The 19,110-nt window shown below is 43.8% G+C and overlaps 1 protein-coding gene across 3 annotated transcripts in view; it reads right to left on the bottom strand.

Moving 5' to 3' along the window:
* PLD2 (phospholipase D2) overlaps nt 1–19,110 on the bottom strand; it is a 106,800-nt gene that overhangs the window by 46,803 nt on the left and 40,887 nt on the right. For all 3 annotated transcript variants that reach the window (XM_063449732.1, XM_063449734.1, XM_063449733.1), the window contains exons 5-11: nt 16,779–16,878; nt 9,111–9,176; nt 6,103–6,161; nt 4,784–4,876; nt 3,443–3,595; nt 2,902–3,051; nt 2,691–2,774 (exon numbers count right to left, since the gene is read on the bottom strand). In XM_063449732.1, coding sequence (XP_063305802.1) covers nt 2,691–2,774; nt 2,902–3,051; nt 3,443–3,595; nt 4,784–4,876; nt 6,103–6,161; nt 9,111–9,176; nt 16,779–16,878 — 705 coding nt within the window. The remainder of the gene's footprint in view (nt 1–2,690; nt 2,775–2,901; nt 3,052–3,442; nt 3,596–4,783; nt 4,877–6,102; nt 6,162–9,110; nt 9,177–16,778; nt 16,879–19,110) is intronic.

Genomic DNA, 19,110 nt, shown 5'->3' with positions numbered 1-19,110 from the left:
ACTGGTGGGGTAATATGGGAAGAGGCACCTACAGTGGCTACCTCTAGACCTGAGCTCACAGGGGAAATAGAAGTAGTACGCGTCTCCTCTGGTGGGTTATTAGCACGAGATAATAACGCCTGTAGTGCTAGGGCCATATGATCCATTCTGTGTTCCATGGCTTCAAACCTAGGATCGGAAGGACCAAGCTGACTGTTTGTACTTGCAGGATCCATTGGCCCTGTCGTAATGTCAGGATCGGGACAGGGATCCAACACGCAGAGTACAGACAGTAGAAAGGTACGGATACCGGACCTTAGAATGGTCGGACTAACGTACGGAGATAGAGAGAATGGTCAAAGGCAAGCCGAGGTCGAGGGAACGAGAAGACAGGTAAGCGAGGAACAAGCCGGGTCAAAAGGGTAACAGAGATAAGCAGAGTAATACAACAAGCCGGGTCGGAACCAAAGGGATAACTGGAATACAAGAGCGCTGAGTGACTAGACAGGCTAGAACCACGACAGGGCAATGAGCAAATGGGAGAAGCACTGTTAAATACCCTGGCTCAGGAGAGTAGACACGCCTCCGACGAGTCCTGATTAGTTTCCAGACAATTGAGTGACAGGTCGGTCCGGGTTGGCGTCATGACGTCGACTACTGAGCGTCGTGTTACAAAAGGAAGTGGATCCCTCGCGGCCGGCGTGTAAATGACCGGGAGGACCGCGAGGAACGGAGGAAACAGCCCTTCTGGACGGATAAACTTCTAAGTCTCTGCCTCTCTCAGAGGTAGAGACTTCAGGTACCCTGACACCATTCCCCAGCGGCAGAGTGATATGCCGGGAATTGGGAGCCCGGTCTCCATTCCCCAGCGGCAGTGTGATATGCTGGGAATTGGGAGCCCAGTCTCCATTCCCCAGCGGCAGTGTGATATGCCGGGAATTGGGAGCCCAGTCTCCATTCCCCAGTGGCAGAGTGAAGTGTAGGGAGAGGAGAGCAGCGTCCTCCCTCCCCAGTGGCAGGCTGAGTAACAGGGGGCAGAGATAGTTGATCCTGCCCTCCAGCAGCAGAGTGATATGCTGGGAAATGGGAGCCCAGTCTCCATTCCCCAGCGGCAGTGTGATATGTCGGGAATTGGGAGCCCAGTCTCCATTCCCCAGTGGCGGTGTGAAGTGCAGGGAGAGGAGAGCAGCGTCCTCCCTCCCCAGCAGCAGGCTGAGTTACAGGGGGCAGAGATAGTTGATCCTGCCCTCCAGCAGCAGAGTGATATGCCGGGAATTGGGAGCCCAGTCTCCATTGCCCAGCGGCGGTGTGAAGTGCAGGGAGAGGAGAGCAGCGTCCTCCCTCCCCAGCGGCAGGGTGAGCTACAGGGATGCTGGGAAGTCGGCTCAGATCCCCAGCGGCAGTATAAATTGTTGGGAATTGTGAGCCCAGTCTCCATTCCCCAGCGGCAGATACAGCAGGGAATTGGGAGCCCAGTCTCCATTCCCCAGCGGCAGTGTGATATGCCGGGAATTGGGAGCCCAGTCTCCATTCCCCAGCGGCGGAGTGTTCTATCGGGAGAGGAGCCTGTTACCCCCTCTCCCCAGCGACAGCTTAGTGCAGTGTTTCCCAACCCAGTCCTCAAGGCACACCTACCAGTCCAGGATTTAAGGATTACCCAGTTTTGTCTAAGGTGTTTTTTCTTTTTTTTCTAAAAACACCTTAGACAAAACTGGGTAATCCTTAAATCCTGGACTGGTAGGTGTGCCTTGAGGACTGGGTTGGGAAACACTGGCTTAGTGTAGCAGGGGGAGACTGTAAGCCCCACAACTGTGCAGATGGGACCGTGGATCTCTGCACCTACAGCACAGGGTGTAAGGACAGTCAGTCCTGTCCCCCAGCAACAGGACTGTTTAGCCAGAGGGGAGACAGTTGGTCTCCCCCTCCAGCAGCAGAGCGGAGTATCCAAAGGGGAGACAGTCGGTCTCCCCCTTCAGCAACCAGGCTCCAACAAGGCTACTTCCACGGTAGCGCTGGCACCAGGGCAGAGTATCGCTGGTCTCTGCCCACTCAGCAACCTACCAAGGCAGCCTACCAGTTCTTCACACAGCTGTGGTGAGGCACCTGGACGAGTTTCTCCCCACAAAGATCATGACATCGGTCAGTCACAAAGATCGTGCCATCGGTTCGTAACAAAGTACGAACCATCAGTCAGTAACGAAGTTTGTACCATCAAAAGATCAAAACAGCATCAGTCATAACAAAGATCATAAATCATCCATTAACAATGATCAAACTATCATTCAGTAACAAAGATTGAACCATCATTCAGTAACAAAGATTGAACCATCAGTCAGTAACAAAGATTGTGCCATCGGTCAATAACAAAGACTGTACTATCATCAGTCAGTAACAAAGATCATACCATCAGCCAGTAACAAACATTGAACCATTAATCAGTAACAAACATTGAACCATCAGTCAGTGACAAACATCGAACCATCAGCCAGTAACATACATCGAACTTTCAGTCAGTAACAAACATCGAACTATCAGCCAGTAACAAACATCGAACCATCAGTCAGTAACAAAGATTGTGCCATCGGTGTCCCATCGGTTGTACTATCATCAGTCAGTAACAAACATCGAACCATCAGTCAGTAACAAAGATTGTACCATCAGCCAGTAACAAAAAATGTACATTGCAACCCAATCAGTAATAAAATTCTTACCACCAGTCAGTAATAAATATTTCTTCTTTTGCCTCCATTAAGGCATCAGCTACTGCAGAAAAATATGTGGCGCCATTCACAAACCTGCAGACAAAAAGAGCAATTTAATGAGCTGGAGAATATGAAGGAAAAAAGGTTGACTGTATTGCAGACAGACAGACAGAGTATGTTTACTGACGGGCAGAAATATTCAGAAACATCACATTCTTACCATTTTACTGGGGTTTTCTCCCTCAAAGGAGAATATGCATCAAATCGATGAACTCGTAGGAAATCTTTCCCTTCATCCTCAGCAATTTCCTTTATCTGCTGACCCCAAAAGCGTGCCTGACGGTAATTGCTGCACTTTAGTATCAGTGTCCTAAAACACAATGTGGGAATGATGATACACTTATCCCAGCACAATATATAAAAAGGAATATAAAATAAGAGTTGGCCAGTGTAGAACCATTTATACCCATTATCACAAAGAAATAACAAGAAGGCTACTCCCAAGTCATCTCCTGGTATTCCGCATTCTTTAGTGATGATTTAACCACTTTGTTTGAAGGTATGCATCCCTTAGAAATGGTACAAAGGGCCCTATTGGCAACATATTTTCTTTAGGTAGATAGCTAGAATAAGTATGCCATCGTACTGGAGGCCACATATTACAGCGAGCAGAAGAATGAAGGAAAATAAAAGAATGAATTCACCTACGCAATATATAAAATGCACCCCAATATGACAGACACTGTTTGGGTCTTTCTTACCTCGAGTAATTATCTATCCTGACACCATACTTGGTCTCTGTCGGTTTCTTCCCAATGTCTGTGCTGAATCCAGGGTCGAACAATAGCACAAAGGAGATTTCTCCAGAGTCTGGTTTTAGATAGAGAAGGAAAGAGTCTTTGACCACCAACCACCTGGAGAAAGACAACATCTCACTCTGTGTCCCACAGTTTGGGTTTACATCGTAAAAACAGCCTGCACTCTTATTTATTTATTTATTACTGGTATTTGTACAATTAGTGGAGAACGGACAATATAAACAGATAAATACAAGACGTAGAGAGAGCACTGCCCGTAAGCGGATAACTAGCCATTGGAGCTCTTTATACAAAGTGCTTAGCTAGTTGGCCCGTGAGCTTACAATCTAAAGGATACAACGGGGATTTGAGACAAGAGGTAGCAGGGGAAATTTGGAGGTTACTAGACCAGATATTGATGTTAATCCGGTTTCTGGGGATAAGGGCATCTGAGCATTCTTGGAGAAATAACAATTAGGGATTCTATTCAAGTAGCCACCTAGGATACTCTTATGTAACCTAAATGTAATCATCATGATTTCTTTGCAATCTAGGATTAAAGGAACACTCCAGTTGCCTAAAGCACTTCACCTCACTGAAATGCTATATGTGTAAAAAGTGTCCTCTTTTTTCAGTTTTATAAAAAGTCAAGAGATGTCAAGAGAAATGTGCACTTTTATAAATAAACCTTGTTACCCCCTCCCCCCCCCCCCCCTCCACCCCAGGCTTTCAATCAGATAACTGGTCCTGTTACTTCTTAATTTGTTTAGCATAGCTGAGTTAAAATTAAGAGGCAGGAACTATTCAGAGCATCTCCCTTGCAAATACTTTTGATTGATCTGCATTGGGAAGTCTCTGATTGGACAGCCACAGAAAGTCTGGGCGGGGTTAGAAGGGGAGGGCTTAGAAAGGCAGCAGACAAGATCTGTAGCTTTTTACAAGCAGGTTTAGAGATATGGAGTGGAATGTCACTTTAATAAAGCATGGCGACTCTGTAAACAGAGTGCCAGGACTACAATGACTCTATAAATAAAGTGCAAAATACTGTATTTTAAAAAATGCAACAATAAACAAATTTACAATTTATGAGAAAACAGCTTCCACAGTTCTAAAATATAAGTACAAATACTACAAATCAGGAGTACACAATAGTACAATATGCATAGCTATATAATTCAGATAAATGCACAATGTATACTATGGAATTTCCCAGTTCGTATCACGTTCCTTCTGATACAATTTTTAATTTCGGGCAAGGCCCATTTTCTAGGCTCCATTGACATATATTTGGCAGAGAGGACCCACCTCTTGGACCACCGGTAGCAGATCTGATGATGACCAAAGCAGTTCAGTCCTTGAAAACGATGACCCCCAGAGCGCTTCAGTATTAAACCTTCCCTTAAAGAGGGAGAGAGATGATGGGGTTAGACTGTTCCTTTTCAAAGAACATATTTTAAACTACGGCATGTTAATAATTAACCATTAACAGAGTTGCTTTTTTTTGTTTCGTTTTGCATTGAGATGGTGTTGTGTACTGATTTGTATACTCAGCACAGAATTACAGGAGGGATCGCAATCATTCACAGACGCTCTGCCTGACAGATTTATATTTATTTTTTAAAATTTGGCTTATTAAAAGGAACACTGTAGGCACTATAACAACGTTATCTCTTTGATAAATAAAAGGCTTGGAAGTGCAGCTTTAAGCCACGCCTCAAAGCCATCTGGGTATGAAAGCCAGAATTGTTACTTCCTAACTCTCATACGCTAAAATACATGACGTCAGGTGTGCATGCGCAGCTTTATGGTCTGCCATAGAGAATCATCGTATTCAATGATTCTCTATGGCAGAGACATGTGCTCTATGAGGGACATTGGTTTGGACGGTCATCCTGAGTGCAGTCAATGAGTAGTAATAAGTGGGGAATTTTTTATCTTTTCTGATTTCACTAATAGAATAATAAATCGTCTATAGGTGTCAGGAGACAAAATTACTTAAATCATTAGGGAATTTTGTCTTTAAATTTTTTTATAAAAAATAATAATTACGGTAACAAAAAAAAAAGTGCCAAACAAACGTTGCACACTAAACAGAAAGCCTTACATTAATGATGGGTTCAGTTAATGATGGTGTGATGTCCTGCTACTGTTCTCACTAGTTTATAAAGGGTACATTAATTACATGTTGCAGGGATCACGTCATTTCTGATCAGAGAGGGCTTAGCTACTAAGCTGTGTTCTACACTCAGAGACGCTGACATTGCAATGCTCATGGATGCTGTGGAAGTGACGACCAGGAATTTCCCGTCAATGGGACACATGATCCATTATCTTTCATCTCCCCATTGTCTGATTTACTATGTTCAGGTGGAGAATACTAAAACCACAACATTGCTATCTCACGTCTAAGACACAGGAAACCACACGTGACGTGACTGATGCACTCGGGTAGCGGGCCAAGCTCAGTCTATGAATAGTTCTGCAGGGTGATGTTATTTGGAGGGGGATTTCTAAAAGCCAGTAATATGTAGTTCTAATGTCTATGTAAAAATGAGTATCTTATATGAAATTAGTGCTAAAAGAAATACTACACCATTTATTGGATTTCAAAAACAGAGACTTACAGTCCTTTTGGTCCGAGGTCTGCAATGAAGGACAGCTGGCTGACATCAAGAAACTCCATCTTAAAAAGAGACAGTTATTTGGTCAGAAACGGAAGAATAATCTGCAGAGGCGAGGATAGGAGCTGCCTGCATAGAACAGGGTGATGCTACCGGCTGGGGCCAGGATAGGAGCTGCCTACATAGAACAGGGTGAGGCTACCAGCTGGGGCCAGGATAGGAGCTGGCTACATAGAACAGGGTGAGGCTACTGGCTGGGGCCAGGAAAGGAGCTACCTACATAGAACAGGGTGAGGCTACCGGCTGGGGCCAGGTTAGGAGCTGCCTACATAGAGCAGGGTGAGGCTACCGGCTGGGGCCAGGATAGGAGCTGCCTACATAGAGCAGGGTGAGGCTACCGGCTGGGGCCAGGATAGGAGCTTGCTACATAGAACAGTGTGAGACTACCGGCTGGGGACAGAATAGGAGCTACTTACACAGAACAGGGTGAGGCTACCAGCTGGGGCCAGGTTCGGAGCTGCCTACATAGAACAGGGTGAGGCTACCGGCTGGGGCCAGGATAGGAGCTACCTGTATAGAACAGGGTGAGGCTACCGGCTGGGGTCAGGATAGGAGCTGCCTACATAGAACAGGGTGAGACTACCAGCTGGGGCCAGGATATGAGCTCCTTACATAGAACAGGGTGAGGCTACCGGCTGGGGCCAGGATAGGAGCTCCTTACATAGAACAGGGTGAGGCTACCGGCTGGGGCCAGGATAGGAGCAGCCTGCATAGAACAAAGTGAGGTCCCTGACTGGGGCCTGGATAGGAGCTCCTTACATAGAACAGGGTGAGGCTATGGGCTGGGGTCCAGATAGGAGCTGCCTGCATAGAACAGGGTGAGGCTACCGGCTGGGGACAGAATAGGAGCTACTTACACAGAACAGGGTGAGGCTACCGGCTGGGGCCAGGATAGGAGCTGGCTACATAGAACAGGGTCAGGCTACCGGCTGGGGCCAGGATAGGAGCTACCTACATAGAACAGGGTGAGGCTACCGGCTGGGGCCAGGATAGGAGCTACCTACATAGAACAGGGTGAGGCTACCGGCTGGGGCCAGGTTCGGAGCTGCTTACATAGAGCAAGGTGAGGCTACTGGCTGGGGCCAGGATAGGAGCTGCCTGCATAGAACAAAGTGAGGTCACTGACTGGGGCCTGGATAGGAGCTCCTTACATAGAACAGGGTGAGGCTATGGGCTGGGGTCCAGATAGGAGCTGCCTGCATAGAACAGGGTGAGGCTACCGGCTGGGGACAGAATAGGAGCTACTTACACAGAACAGGGTGAGGCTACCGGCTGGGGCCAGGATAGGAGCTGGCTACATAGAACAGGGTCAGGCTACCGGCTGGGGCCAGGATAGGAGCTACCTACATAGAACAGGGTGAGGCTACCGGCTGGGGCCAGGATAGGAGCTGCCTACATAGAGCAGGGTGAGGCTGCCGGCTGGGGCCAGGATAGGAGCTGCCTACAGAGAGCAGGGTGAGGCTACCGGCTGGGGCCAGGATAGGAGCTGGCTACATAGAACAGGGTGAGGCTACCAGCTGGGGCCAGGATAGGAGCTGCCTACATAGAACAGGGTGAGGCTACCGGCTGGGGCCAGGATAGGAGCTGGCTACATAGAACAGTGTGAGGCTACCGGCTGGGGCCAGGATAGGAGCTGCCTACATAGAACAGGGTGAGGCTACCGGCTGGGGCCAGGATAGGAGCTGGCTACATAGAACAGGGTGAGGCTACCAGCTGGGGCCAGGATAGGAGCTGCCTACATAGAACAGGGTGAGACTACCAGCTGGGGCCAGGATAGGAGCTCCTTACATAGAACAGGGTGAGGCTACCGGCTGGGGCCAGGATAGGAGCTCCTTAAAAAGAACAGGGTGAGGCTACCGGCTGGGGCAAGGATAGGAGCTGCTTACATAGAGCAAGATGAGGCTACCGGCTGGGGCTAGGATAGGATCTGCCTGCATAGAACAAAGTGAGGTCACTGACTGGGGCCTGGATAGGAGCTCCTTACATAGAACAGGGTGAGGATATGGGCTGGGGTCCAGATAGGAGCTGCCTGCATAGAACAGGGTGAGGCTACCGGCTGGGGACAGAATAGGAGCTACTTACACAGAACAGGGTGAGGCTACCAGCTGGGGCCAGGATAGGAGCTGCCTGTAAAGAACAGGGTGAGGCTACCAGCTGGGGCCAGGTAGGAGTTGCCTACATAGAACCTAGCAAAGGTCCCCTTGCTACGAAATTCAAGTAGAACATAAAATCACTTATAAAAAATACCAAGATATCAAAATGTATTAGACAAAAAAAAAAATAATAAAAACAGTCACACAATCCCAAACGCACCAAAGCACACATCACCATGAAAACAAAAATAAACAGAAGGGGAGAACATTTGTACATACTGCCAATTACTCAAATTCTAACATTTTATCCCCTCCCCCTCCCCTGCCCTGGACTATTGACACAGGTGGTGGAATCCATAATCCACTGTAGAAAAAAATATGTCTTTCGCAGACACTGTATTTGTGCAGAATTAACTGGTTAGCTATATTATCTCTGGGATTTTAAAGAACCCCAGTAATACTTTAATCTCCATTATAAGAGTCTTCGTGGACCATTAGGGCTTTAATTTTTAGAATATACTTGGTATACTCGTGTATACTGTTTTTGTGAAGGGGGTGTTATTGGGTGTATTTGAGAGTGTGAAATTGTGTTTATCTTCTACTTGAGTTTCTTGGCTGAGTGCAGGGGGACCAGTGATTCATTTGTAAATATCCTAAAATCTGGTTTAGTTTTCAGGTCATTCTCCTGGTTTATTTATTTTGATGAAACGTTGAGGCTTTGTCGATTGCCATTGTTGTTTGTGTTGTAAGCTGCCTTCCTAGAATATGGGGAGGCTAATGGGTGTAGACAGGATAGGCACAGCCTGAAATTGGGACCCTCCTCTGAAATGGGGAAACCGGTAAATTGGGGATACTCACCATAGCATGGTAATTACGATAAAAAGAGGTGGCAAGCAGCACATTCAGGTACTCGGCGAGGTACTTCTGCAAACAGAGAAGATAAATAAGTATTAAGTCTGACCGTACACGCTGTTTTGTGGTGTTTTCTCTTCACACGTTAAAAAAATATATATTAAAGGGCCAGGCTGTAAAGAATATTGATATAATGAGATAAAGGGGAGAGAACTCCGGGTAGGATTTCCTTTACAGTCTAGCCAGGCTCCTGGAAAAAGTCCTATTAATGGATGATCTCTCCCAGATGTTCATGTTATACTGGGGTGGCTCTATCACGATCGGTTCCCCACAACAAGCTAATTACAAGGCGTTACCTATTTACGGATTAAGCCACGTATTCTGCTGGCATTAGAATTTTGAATTTGTAGTTGAACAATCCAGCTAATTCCAAGGACACTAAAACGAGGTCCTCGTGGGCTCAGTCCTCAATTCAGCATTTTTGGGGAGGTTGTATTGGTAGCTCCAAACTGCACTCGTCCCTCTATTTGCCCTTGTTATAACATTTTATTTTTTCCTATATGATCATACCAACTTAGCAAACTCTACCTTTTCTACAAAAAAACAGTTTAATTTCTTCCTTAAATGGTCACTAAGTACCATGAACATTTCATCTTACTAAAGTGGTTATGGTGCAATGCCCGTACAGTCCTATCAGCCTTTCTTTATAAAAAATATTTCGGTGTAAGGCTGTCAATCATCCACCTGGAATTTTCTCTTCCTGGATGGCAACATCATTTTTATGCAAATTTTGACTCCAACAGAAATCTTGGACAAGATACATTCTTTGTGTCAAAGCTCCTGCCATCACTCTGGCAACTTAACTGTTTATCTCCGTAATAAAGAAAAAACATGAATTGTTTCTTGTTTTTTTAAACTGCTGGCTTTTCTAGGTGCAAAGGTCAGAGGAAATAAATACACACGTCACTTTGTTAGGAATTTCTGCCCGTCAAATTAAGAAGTTGCCTGTCCCTGCGGTACTATAAAAATATAAAAAAAAACAAAAAAAAAAAAAACGGCAGCACGGAAAATAATAAAACAATTCTACAAACACAAACACTATAAAATAATAACCTCTCAATGTGTATGCTGTAGGACATCCATAAAATAACTGTTCTACTTAAAAGTATTAGAAAAGCAAATATTAAGAAAACAATAAAAAAAGATAAAAAATATCTAAACTCCTCAGGTCAAACACTGTAAAAGTTAATCAGTCAACAAAAATCAATGATAAATCACGTTGTGGCAAAGCTCCAAGAGATAACATAAAGGAATAGTTTCCTTTTGATGTAGGATATCCACCCCTGTCTTACGCTTTAGTTGATACAATATCCAAAATAACAAAAACAAAGTTAGCCGTATCTCAACAAAGCGCAGAGGCTACTTCAAGCACCATAACCACTTAATGGATTTAAAGTTGTCATGGTGCCTGGAGTCCGTTTCTGCAGTGTTTCACTATGAAGCTCAGCAGATATGCATTGAAAGTCTCTGTCACCTCCTGGGGTCTTTGTATTTTTGCTAATTTTTCTCCTGGGGAAGATGGGTTACAGAGTGCCATTGGCTGCTGGAGGTGTAACTCCATCTCATCATTGATGCGTCATTGACCAGCCTCTGACAAGAGTGATACTTGGAGTAACCCTTTAATAATATTCCAGTTGGATAGATGTTGGCTAAGGGTTCAATATTTCATTGCGTAAGTATATTAGGGTAAATGTTATAAAAAGATAAATCGGAGGTATTATTAGAAAGCCATGCTAAATCACTATTCTAGATCTATTCTATCTGAATCAGACTACCCGGGCTTTGTCCAGATTAACTGCTGTCCACCCAAAAATAAAAAACAGCAATATAGGGTCTTTTCAATGTTGTTATTAATTAGGCATGTGCATGGGGAAAATTTTCTGTTTGGTTCGGCATTCCGAAATTCGGGACTTCGGCAATTCGGTACTTCAAGAATTCGGAAATTCGGCAACTTCGGCACTTCAGCACTTCGGAACTTCGGAACTTCGGAAATTCGGCAACTTCGGCACCTCGGGACTTCTCTTGCAGCCGCTTGGTAAATAACTCCTTAATTCCCACGGTATTAGGGAGTTATCTACCAAAAGGCTGAAAGACCTAAATTGGTCTTTCAGACAAATTTACTAATACTAAGTAAAAATTACTTGGTATTAGTAAATTTTGCCCCTACTCGCTATATCGCGAGTAGGGGCATATCTATTAAACAGTGAGCAGCCTGTGACTGCTCACTGTTGAACAAAAAAAAAGTGCCTTCCCCGGCCCCCACCCCTGAGCGGCGGGTGGGGCCCTAAAGTAAAATGATGGGGGGGCTATTGTCCTCCCCACTGGCCCCCACCCCTGAGCGGCGGGTGGGGGCCCTAAACAAGAATAAGGGGGGGAACCTAATGTCCTCCCCCCTGTCCCCCTCCCCTGAGCGGTGGGTGGGGGCCCTAAACAAGAATAAGGGGGGCCTAGTGTCCTCCCCTTTGGCCCCCACCCCTCAGCGGCGGGTGGGGGCCCTAAATACTAATAAGGGGGGGACCTAAGGTCCTCCTCCCTGTCCCCCACTCCTGAGCGGCGGGTGGGGGCCCTAAATACTAATAAGGGGGGGACCTAATGTGCTCCCCCTGGCCCCCACCCCTGAGCGGGGCCAGGGGGGAGGACACCTACCTACCCCCCTCACCCTACAAACTAATGAGGGGGGGACCTTTAACTGAGTAAAAAATAAAACTTACCATTCGATGTTTTCTTTCTTCTAAAATCTTCTTTTTTCAGCCCCAAAAATGGCCAAATAAAAAACCATAATAAACGACGCAATTATTTTTTTTAAAAAAGAGCGCAAAAAATAAAAATCCATCTTCACCCATGGAGGGCTCCGCGCAGACTGAGCTCTGCAGGGCGGGGGAAGGCTTGGTGGGTTTAAGCCATCTAATCAGAGTGCTTTAACAGGTAAATGAAGAGACTGACAGGTAAGTCTCTACATTTACCTGTCACAGCACTCTGATTGGTTGGTTTGAAATCCAACAATCAGAGTGCTCTGTGTCATTTTACACAGCGTGGGAAAGTTCTTTGGAATTTTCCCACGCTGTGTAATTTGACTCATAACTCTCTGATTGGTTACTTAATCCACCAATCAGAGTGTTATGAGTCAAATTACACAGCGTGGGAAAATTCCAAAGAACTTTCCCATGTTGTGTAAAATAACACAGAGCACTCTGATTGGTGGATTTCAAACCAACCAATCAGAGTACTGTGACAGGTAAATGTAGATGTCTCTTAATTTACCTCTCAGAGCACTCTGATTGGATGGCTTAAACCCACCAATCAGAGTGCTCTGAGCCTAATTGCAGGGCGGTGCAAGGCTTTATAAGCCTTCCCCCCTGCAGAGCTCAGTCTGCGCGGAGCCCTCATTGGGTGAAGACGGATTATTATTTTTTTAGCGCTCGTTTTTTTTTTTTTTATATATAATTGCGTCGGTTATTAGGGTTTTTATTTGGCCTTTTTTGGGGCTGAAAAAAGAAGATTTTAGAAGAAAGAAACCATCGAATGGTAAGTTTCATTTTTTTTTTTTTACAGGTACATAGTTAAAGGTCCCCCCCTCATTATTTTTAGGGTGAGGGGGGTAGGTAGGGGGATAATTTTTATTGGGGGGGAGAGGTGACTAGGGGTTTGGGGAGCCCTAGTCACCTGTGGGGGACGACATTGTTTTTAGGGCCCCCACCCCTTTAGGTCCCCCCTTATTAGTATTTAGGGCCCCCACCCGCCGCTGAGGGGTGAGGGCCAGGGGGGGGACACTAGGCCCCCCCCCTTATTCCAATTTAGGGCCCCCACCCGCCGCTCATGGGTGGGGGCCAGGGGGGAGGACATTAGGTCCCCCCCTTATTATAATTTAGGGCCCCCACCCACTGCTCAGGGGTGGGGGCCAGGGGGGGAGGACATTAGGCCCCCCTTATTCTGATTTAGGGCCCCCACCCACTGCTGAGGGGTGGGGGGCGGGGGAAGGACAATAGGTCCCCCCCTTTATTTTACAATAGGGCACCCACCCGCCGCTCAGTGGTGGGGGCCGGGGGGAGGGGGGGCAATAGGTCCCCCCTTTAGTTTGAATTTTTTTTTTTTTTTTTTTTTTTTTTACAGTGAGCAGCCACAGGCTGCTCACTGTTTAATAGACATGCCCCTACTCGCGGTATAGCGAGTAGGGGCATAATTTACTAATACTAAGTAATCTTTACTTAGTATTAGTAAATTTGTCTGAAAGACCAATTCAGGTCTTTCAGCCTTTTAGTAGATAGCTCCCTAATACCGGGGGAATTAGGGAGTTATCTACTTATTCATTCCTGTCATTACACTGACTGGCCAAGTAACTTACATTTTATATGAATGTGTGTTACTTGATTGTTGTAAGTGTTGCAAATGCTTACAGCTTAATCCTGGCTATGTTTGTATACTTTTTATTTAAAATTGTTTAAAATGTAACATTCTTCTTCTTTCACTGGGCAAGTATATTAGTACTTACTGTGCTTCGGAATACTGTGCTTCGGAACTTCGGCACTTTGACACTTCGGAAATTCAGTAATTTCGGAACTTGTCCGAAATTCGTCAGAATACATATTCGGACCGAAACGAATTGCACATGTCTATTATTAATGTTTATAATGCCCCTTTAGGAAAGTTTATGGCCTCCTAGGGTGATCTCTACCTCGCATACCTGTGCCTTGCTCTCTCCTAAAGGGCAGCACTCTATTCTCTCCTCCAGCTCTGCCTCAATCCCACCTTATTTGATTGCTATTTCCTGTCCTAATGTGTTTTATACCCCACTTCCTACAGACTATAAGCTCGTTTGAGCAGGGTCCTCTTCAACCAATCATTCCTGTAAGTTTTCTTGTAATTGTCCTATTTATGGTTAAATCTCGCCCCCCCCCATTCCCCCCCGCCCCTTCTCCACCCCCCATAATATTGTAAAGTGATACGGAATCGGTTGGCGCTATAAAAAAGGTACCTTTTCCCATGTTACAAATGTGCACATCAACAGAAAATGGAAAATAAGCAAGCTTGATATGGATCTGGATCAAAAGTGCAATATTTTCACAATCTGCTAGCTTGTAAGTACAGGATTCATTGTGTAGTATAGACATGCATTACATGTATGTGCCTTTCCAAAGCTTTGATAAAATGTAGAAAATAAATACATACAAATTTACATTAAAAAAAAATATATATATATTTATTGTGAGTTGAATTTAATTTGAGCCCCAGAGAAGAAGAAAATTGGATCTTGGTCAAGGGTAAAAATGCAATGCACTAGCCCTGCTTGAACTACTGCTGGACCCTATGCTAAGGAAGAAAGAGGACATTGAAGGGACCCTATGTCCCTATCTCAATGGTCTGACTACAGTGCCACGGTCATTTTAATCCTGCAATGAAAAACAGTTCTGTTCAGTAGACACAGCAATGTTTCCATTGAAGGGCTAAACATACCTCTAATGGTCGTCTTCCTGACAGCCTCTAGATGCCCTTCTCCTCGATTTAATAAACTTTTAACAATTCAATGCTGTTAGAAAAAATTCCAAATTTGACCTCAGTAGATAAATCTCTTGGAAACGTTTCGAACAGTAATGAATCATTTGGAAAGCTTGTTAAATCAAGGTCCAAGTCAGACTCTCACGTTTCCTTCTCTGAAGGCTTCTCATAGAGAACATTTGATTGGAGAAGCATAGCAGATCTGGCTGCGCTGCTCATTCCCAATGATTCTCTATGAAAAGCATTCGATTGGATGAGAGGACAAAGAGGCGACTCCTGAAGAAGGAGGAGCAGACAGCTTCACTAAGTGGGTGACGGGGCTGGGAAAACCCCTTTTCTTTTTTTAATTTGGGAGGGGCGGAGGATTCTAAATGAGGAGAAGAATTAGGAATATATATTTGCATTCCTAACGCTAAAGTGTTCCTTTAATATAGCGAATGCAGGTTTTCTGGAGACCGTAGATACTCCAATAAATTGATTTATCAGGACATGCAGAAACAGCTATCTTCCTCTGAAATTGGGGTTATTCCAACAGTGATCCACCACTAGCATGCTCCAAGAAAAAACCCTAAAATACACTCATACAAAGTATGACCACATAGTTAAACTGGTCCTTCATGGACCACAGGGTGTCAGCAATCATGAGGGAACCGTGCGGTCTGGATGCTAAGTAATTCTGTATAAATAGACCAGTCACACTTTGTAATATTTTTTAAAGGAAAATAAGCAAAACTATCTGAATATACACGATCAGAACATTCTTGTATGGCTCAAACTTTAACCTGTAGGCACTATAACCATTTCATCTGACTGAATTGGTTATAGTGCCAACAGTACCCTTGTGATGTACCTGCATTCACTGTTATACCATTGACGAGACGTTTAACATTGAATGAGAATCCCTGGCTTCCCATAGCCCTGCCCCTAAGGCAAAAATAAAAAACACTTCCGTGTAGCCATACCGATTCATACCAGCAATGGGCGCTGTGATAGGCTGAATGCGGTCAGCTGACACTCTCAGCCAATTAAAGCCGCTCAAGCTAAAGTATTAGTATTAGCCCATTAAAATGGTTTAATGGTGAATTGAAGGACAGTGCCCGGGGATTCAGACAGTACAGTTACTTCAAGATATTGATGCAGTTATGGTGTCTACAGTGTCTATTTAAGTAATTAATTATAATAAAAGGCCTACTATATATATATTTTTTGTTTTGTTTTCTTTTGTTTTTTTTAGAGATGTACTTTAAAAGGTGCACCATGCCTCCAGCACATTAAAGATATAGAATCAGCTCATCTAACACAATCTAACTAATGGTTTTTGTAATCACACTTTGAATTGTAGGTTTATAGAGATTTATATTCGTAAACAGCCCACTTGCGGTGCTGGAGATACAAACAGGCACACACACGTACAGACACATTGCCAAAATACCCATTAATCAGGATTAGCCACCGTCACCCATAATCCCTTCGTTTAGCACATTTGTTTAACAGAATCTGGTCGGACTAGTTTTCAGAGAAAGGGAAAAGCCACACTCAGTCATTAGCATTCCATAATCATAAGGCCATCTGATAGAGCTGCTTTCACTGAGACAGGGTCAAACGTAGCACCGCTGTCCTCCGTGACGTATATCAAGGTTATACATTAAAGTGATAATTGTCGCAATTTCAGATAATTGTTTAATTTGCTCCCCAATTGTCATTTTTGACTATACGTAATTTTCCTAAACACTCAACGGATTTATCAATCTTTTCTCCAATTTTAGCGAATTTTATCGTGTTCATTTTCACTTCTCTTTTTTTCAGCCACTAAATTTGGCTGTTTTCTGGAATGGTAATTTGGTGGATGGAATTTGCTGTAAAGAAAACCGTTACTTGATCACACATTTTATATAAGCATGATCAAAATAATGACGGAATGTAACTGTCACTTTTTAGAACACTTTGATAAATGTCTCTTAAACTGTCTGATGGCCTCCTTGCGACAACACCTAAACTCAAGCTTTGCTCCTGTATTGCCTTTTTAACCAGTAATTGTTCTTATACAGGACTTTGAAATTTGCAAGACAATTAAATAATGAGGTTCAAATTTGTACCCCATAAAACTTCCCATGAATGCACCTGCTTGCTTGCGGTCCTTCGTGAGGATTCCCCAGAGGCGTGGGGCAAAGATGGTATCTCCGATGAAGTGGTCTCAGCACGGGATCTTGCAACTGTAAAACTGCAGAAGACAAATAAATCATTGTGAGATGTTGACAGGTTTAATTGTGCTCTTATATCACACATGTCAACTCTCCTGCTTTATGTTAAATATCTCCTCCTTCATTTATTTATAAAATATTTTACCAGGATGAATACATTGAGATTTCTCGTTTTCATATATGTCCTGGGTCCACATTGCATTGTTACAATAGGATACAATATTACAAAAATACAATATACAAACTATAAATAAATATATATATATATATATATATATATATATATATATATATATATATATATACACATACACACATATATAAATTTAATACATAACAGGTAATATATTCAACCATGACAGGTGCATTCTGTATTGAGGTATATTGCCATAGATCTCTTAAAAGATTTTATATTGAATGAAGATGTGACTGTGTCCCTGAGGTTATTCCATAATTGCTGTGCTCTGTAGGAAAAGGAGAATGGAGCCACTTTATTTTTGTATTGCGGTATGCTGAATGTCGTGCTAGTACTGGATCTGGGAACAGCCAGGGAGAGCATTCTACTCCGGTAGGGTGGAAGCTCCCCTGAAATGCTCTTTTGCACAAGGCTGGAAAGATGAAGAGTGCGTCGGGATTCCAGCGACAGCCAGTTTAGCTCTTTTAACATGTCACAGTGGTGAGTGAAGTAATTACATTCTAGTACAAAGCGGCAGAATGAATTATAGAACTTATTACGTTTATTAAGGTGGGTTTGCGGTGCGGGTGCATACACTACATCCCCATAATCAATGACCGGCATTAACATTTGTTGCATTTCTGTTTCCTTACTGCAGGGCTTAGGCGGGATTTGGTTCTGTACAGGGCACCTAGTTTTGGGTAAAGTTTTGAAGATATTTTTTCAGTTGTGAAGGTCAAAGGATAGACTGGGGTCTAGCAACATACCTAGGTATTTAAAAGAGCAGACTGCTGTCAGTGTGCCATTTGACTTTGTTCTGATACACAGTTGTTGATTTTGTAGTTTACGTTCGGTAATTTAGGTAAAGTTCCAAAGATCATTGTAACGGTTTTGTCAGTGTTTAGGAACAGTTTGCTATCCGCTATCCACTTTTCTACCTCTGTGAATTGGTTTTGGAGTACAGCCTCAAGCTGCGGTAGCTTGGGTTTACTAGCGTAGATTAAAGTGTTGTCTGCATACATGTGTACAGTTTAGGCAGGGGGCCGAGTATGGAGCCTTGGGAAGACCACACGTGACTGGAAGAGAGAGGGAAGCGCTATCAGAAATTGCCACATATCGCAATCGGTCTGAAACATACGATCGAAAGCAGGTTAGCGAACGATCACCCATGCCTGAATTTTTAAGTTTTTGCAAAAGAATGTCATGTTTACTGTGTCAAAGGCATTGGCAAAATCAAGGAAAATAGCTCCAGTTAAGTCTCCTTTTTCCATGCCAGTTTGGATGTCACTGCAACCTTTTAAGAGGGCTGTCGAAGTTGAGTTGATGTGGGATTATTTAAAAAAACCTTATTGCACTTGTATTCAATTATTGCACTAACTCCATTTTAACTTTATACTGTGACAATCCTCCATTTTGTCCTCCTAACCTGACTTCTTCAGTCCTCCATTTTGTCCTCATAACCTAACTTGTTCATTTTAAAACTACCTTACATGACAGAATTTCCCAGCACATCTAATACAATAGAACAAAGACTGTATTTTCTATAAAGACATGATTAACACAGGAATTGCTGACTTTTCCTTAGATTTGCAACATAGTATAGTTTGAAGGCCATGAGAACACAGTAGTAATGAAATGTTCTATTCATAAGAGACCTTGCACCTGGCCACGAGGCCTGAGATCACCGACCGTGTAAAATGACGCTCAAGACCCCTTGTCCCCCACCCGTGTCCAGAACAATCCCACCTCTTGGTGGGTGGACACGGGACTAACCACTTAGTTGTTTGAACCAATTAATAATATTGATAGGAGGACACTAATCACGACACTTAACAATTAATCCAATTAATGATGTTTATTTGCTGATATTCTAATAATCAATGATGACGTAAAATGTCTCTTAAAAGGACCTGCGCGTCCGCTTTTTAATCACTTGCCAATAAATTTTCTCGAAGTTATTTTAACCTGAACCTTGTGTGTCAGACTTAATTACTTCAGTGTATATACGCAATTTATTTTATTAATTTGGACAGGAACAGATAGACATTTAAACATTTTGGTTTACTGCTAAAAAGTA

The sequence above is a fragment of the Pelobates fuscus genome, chromosome 3 (assembly GCF_036172605.1).
Source record: "Pelobates fuscus isolate aPelFus1 chromosome 3, aPelFus1.pri, whole genome shotgun sequence".
Taxonomy (NCBI): domain Eukaryota; kingdom Metazoa; phylum Chordata; class Amphibia; order Anura; family Pelobatidae; genus Pelobates; species Pelobates fuscus.
This window is presented reverse-complemented; position numbering and strand designations above follow the sequence as displayed.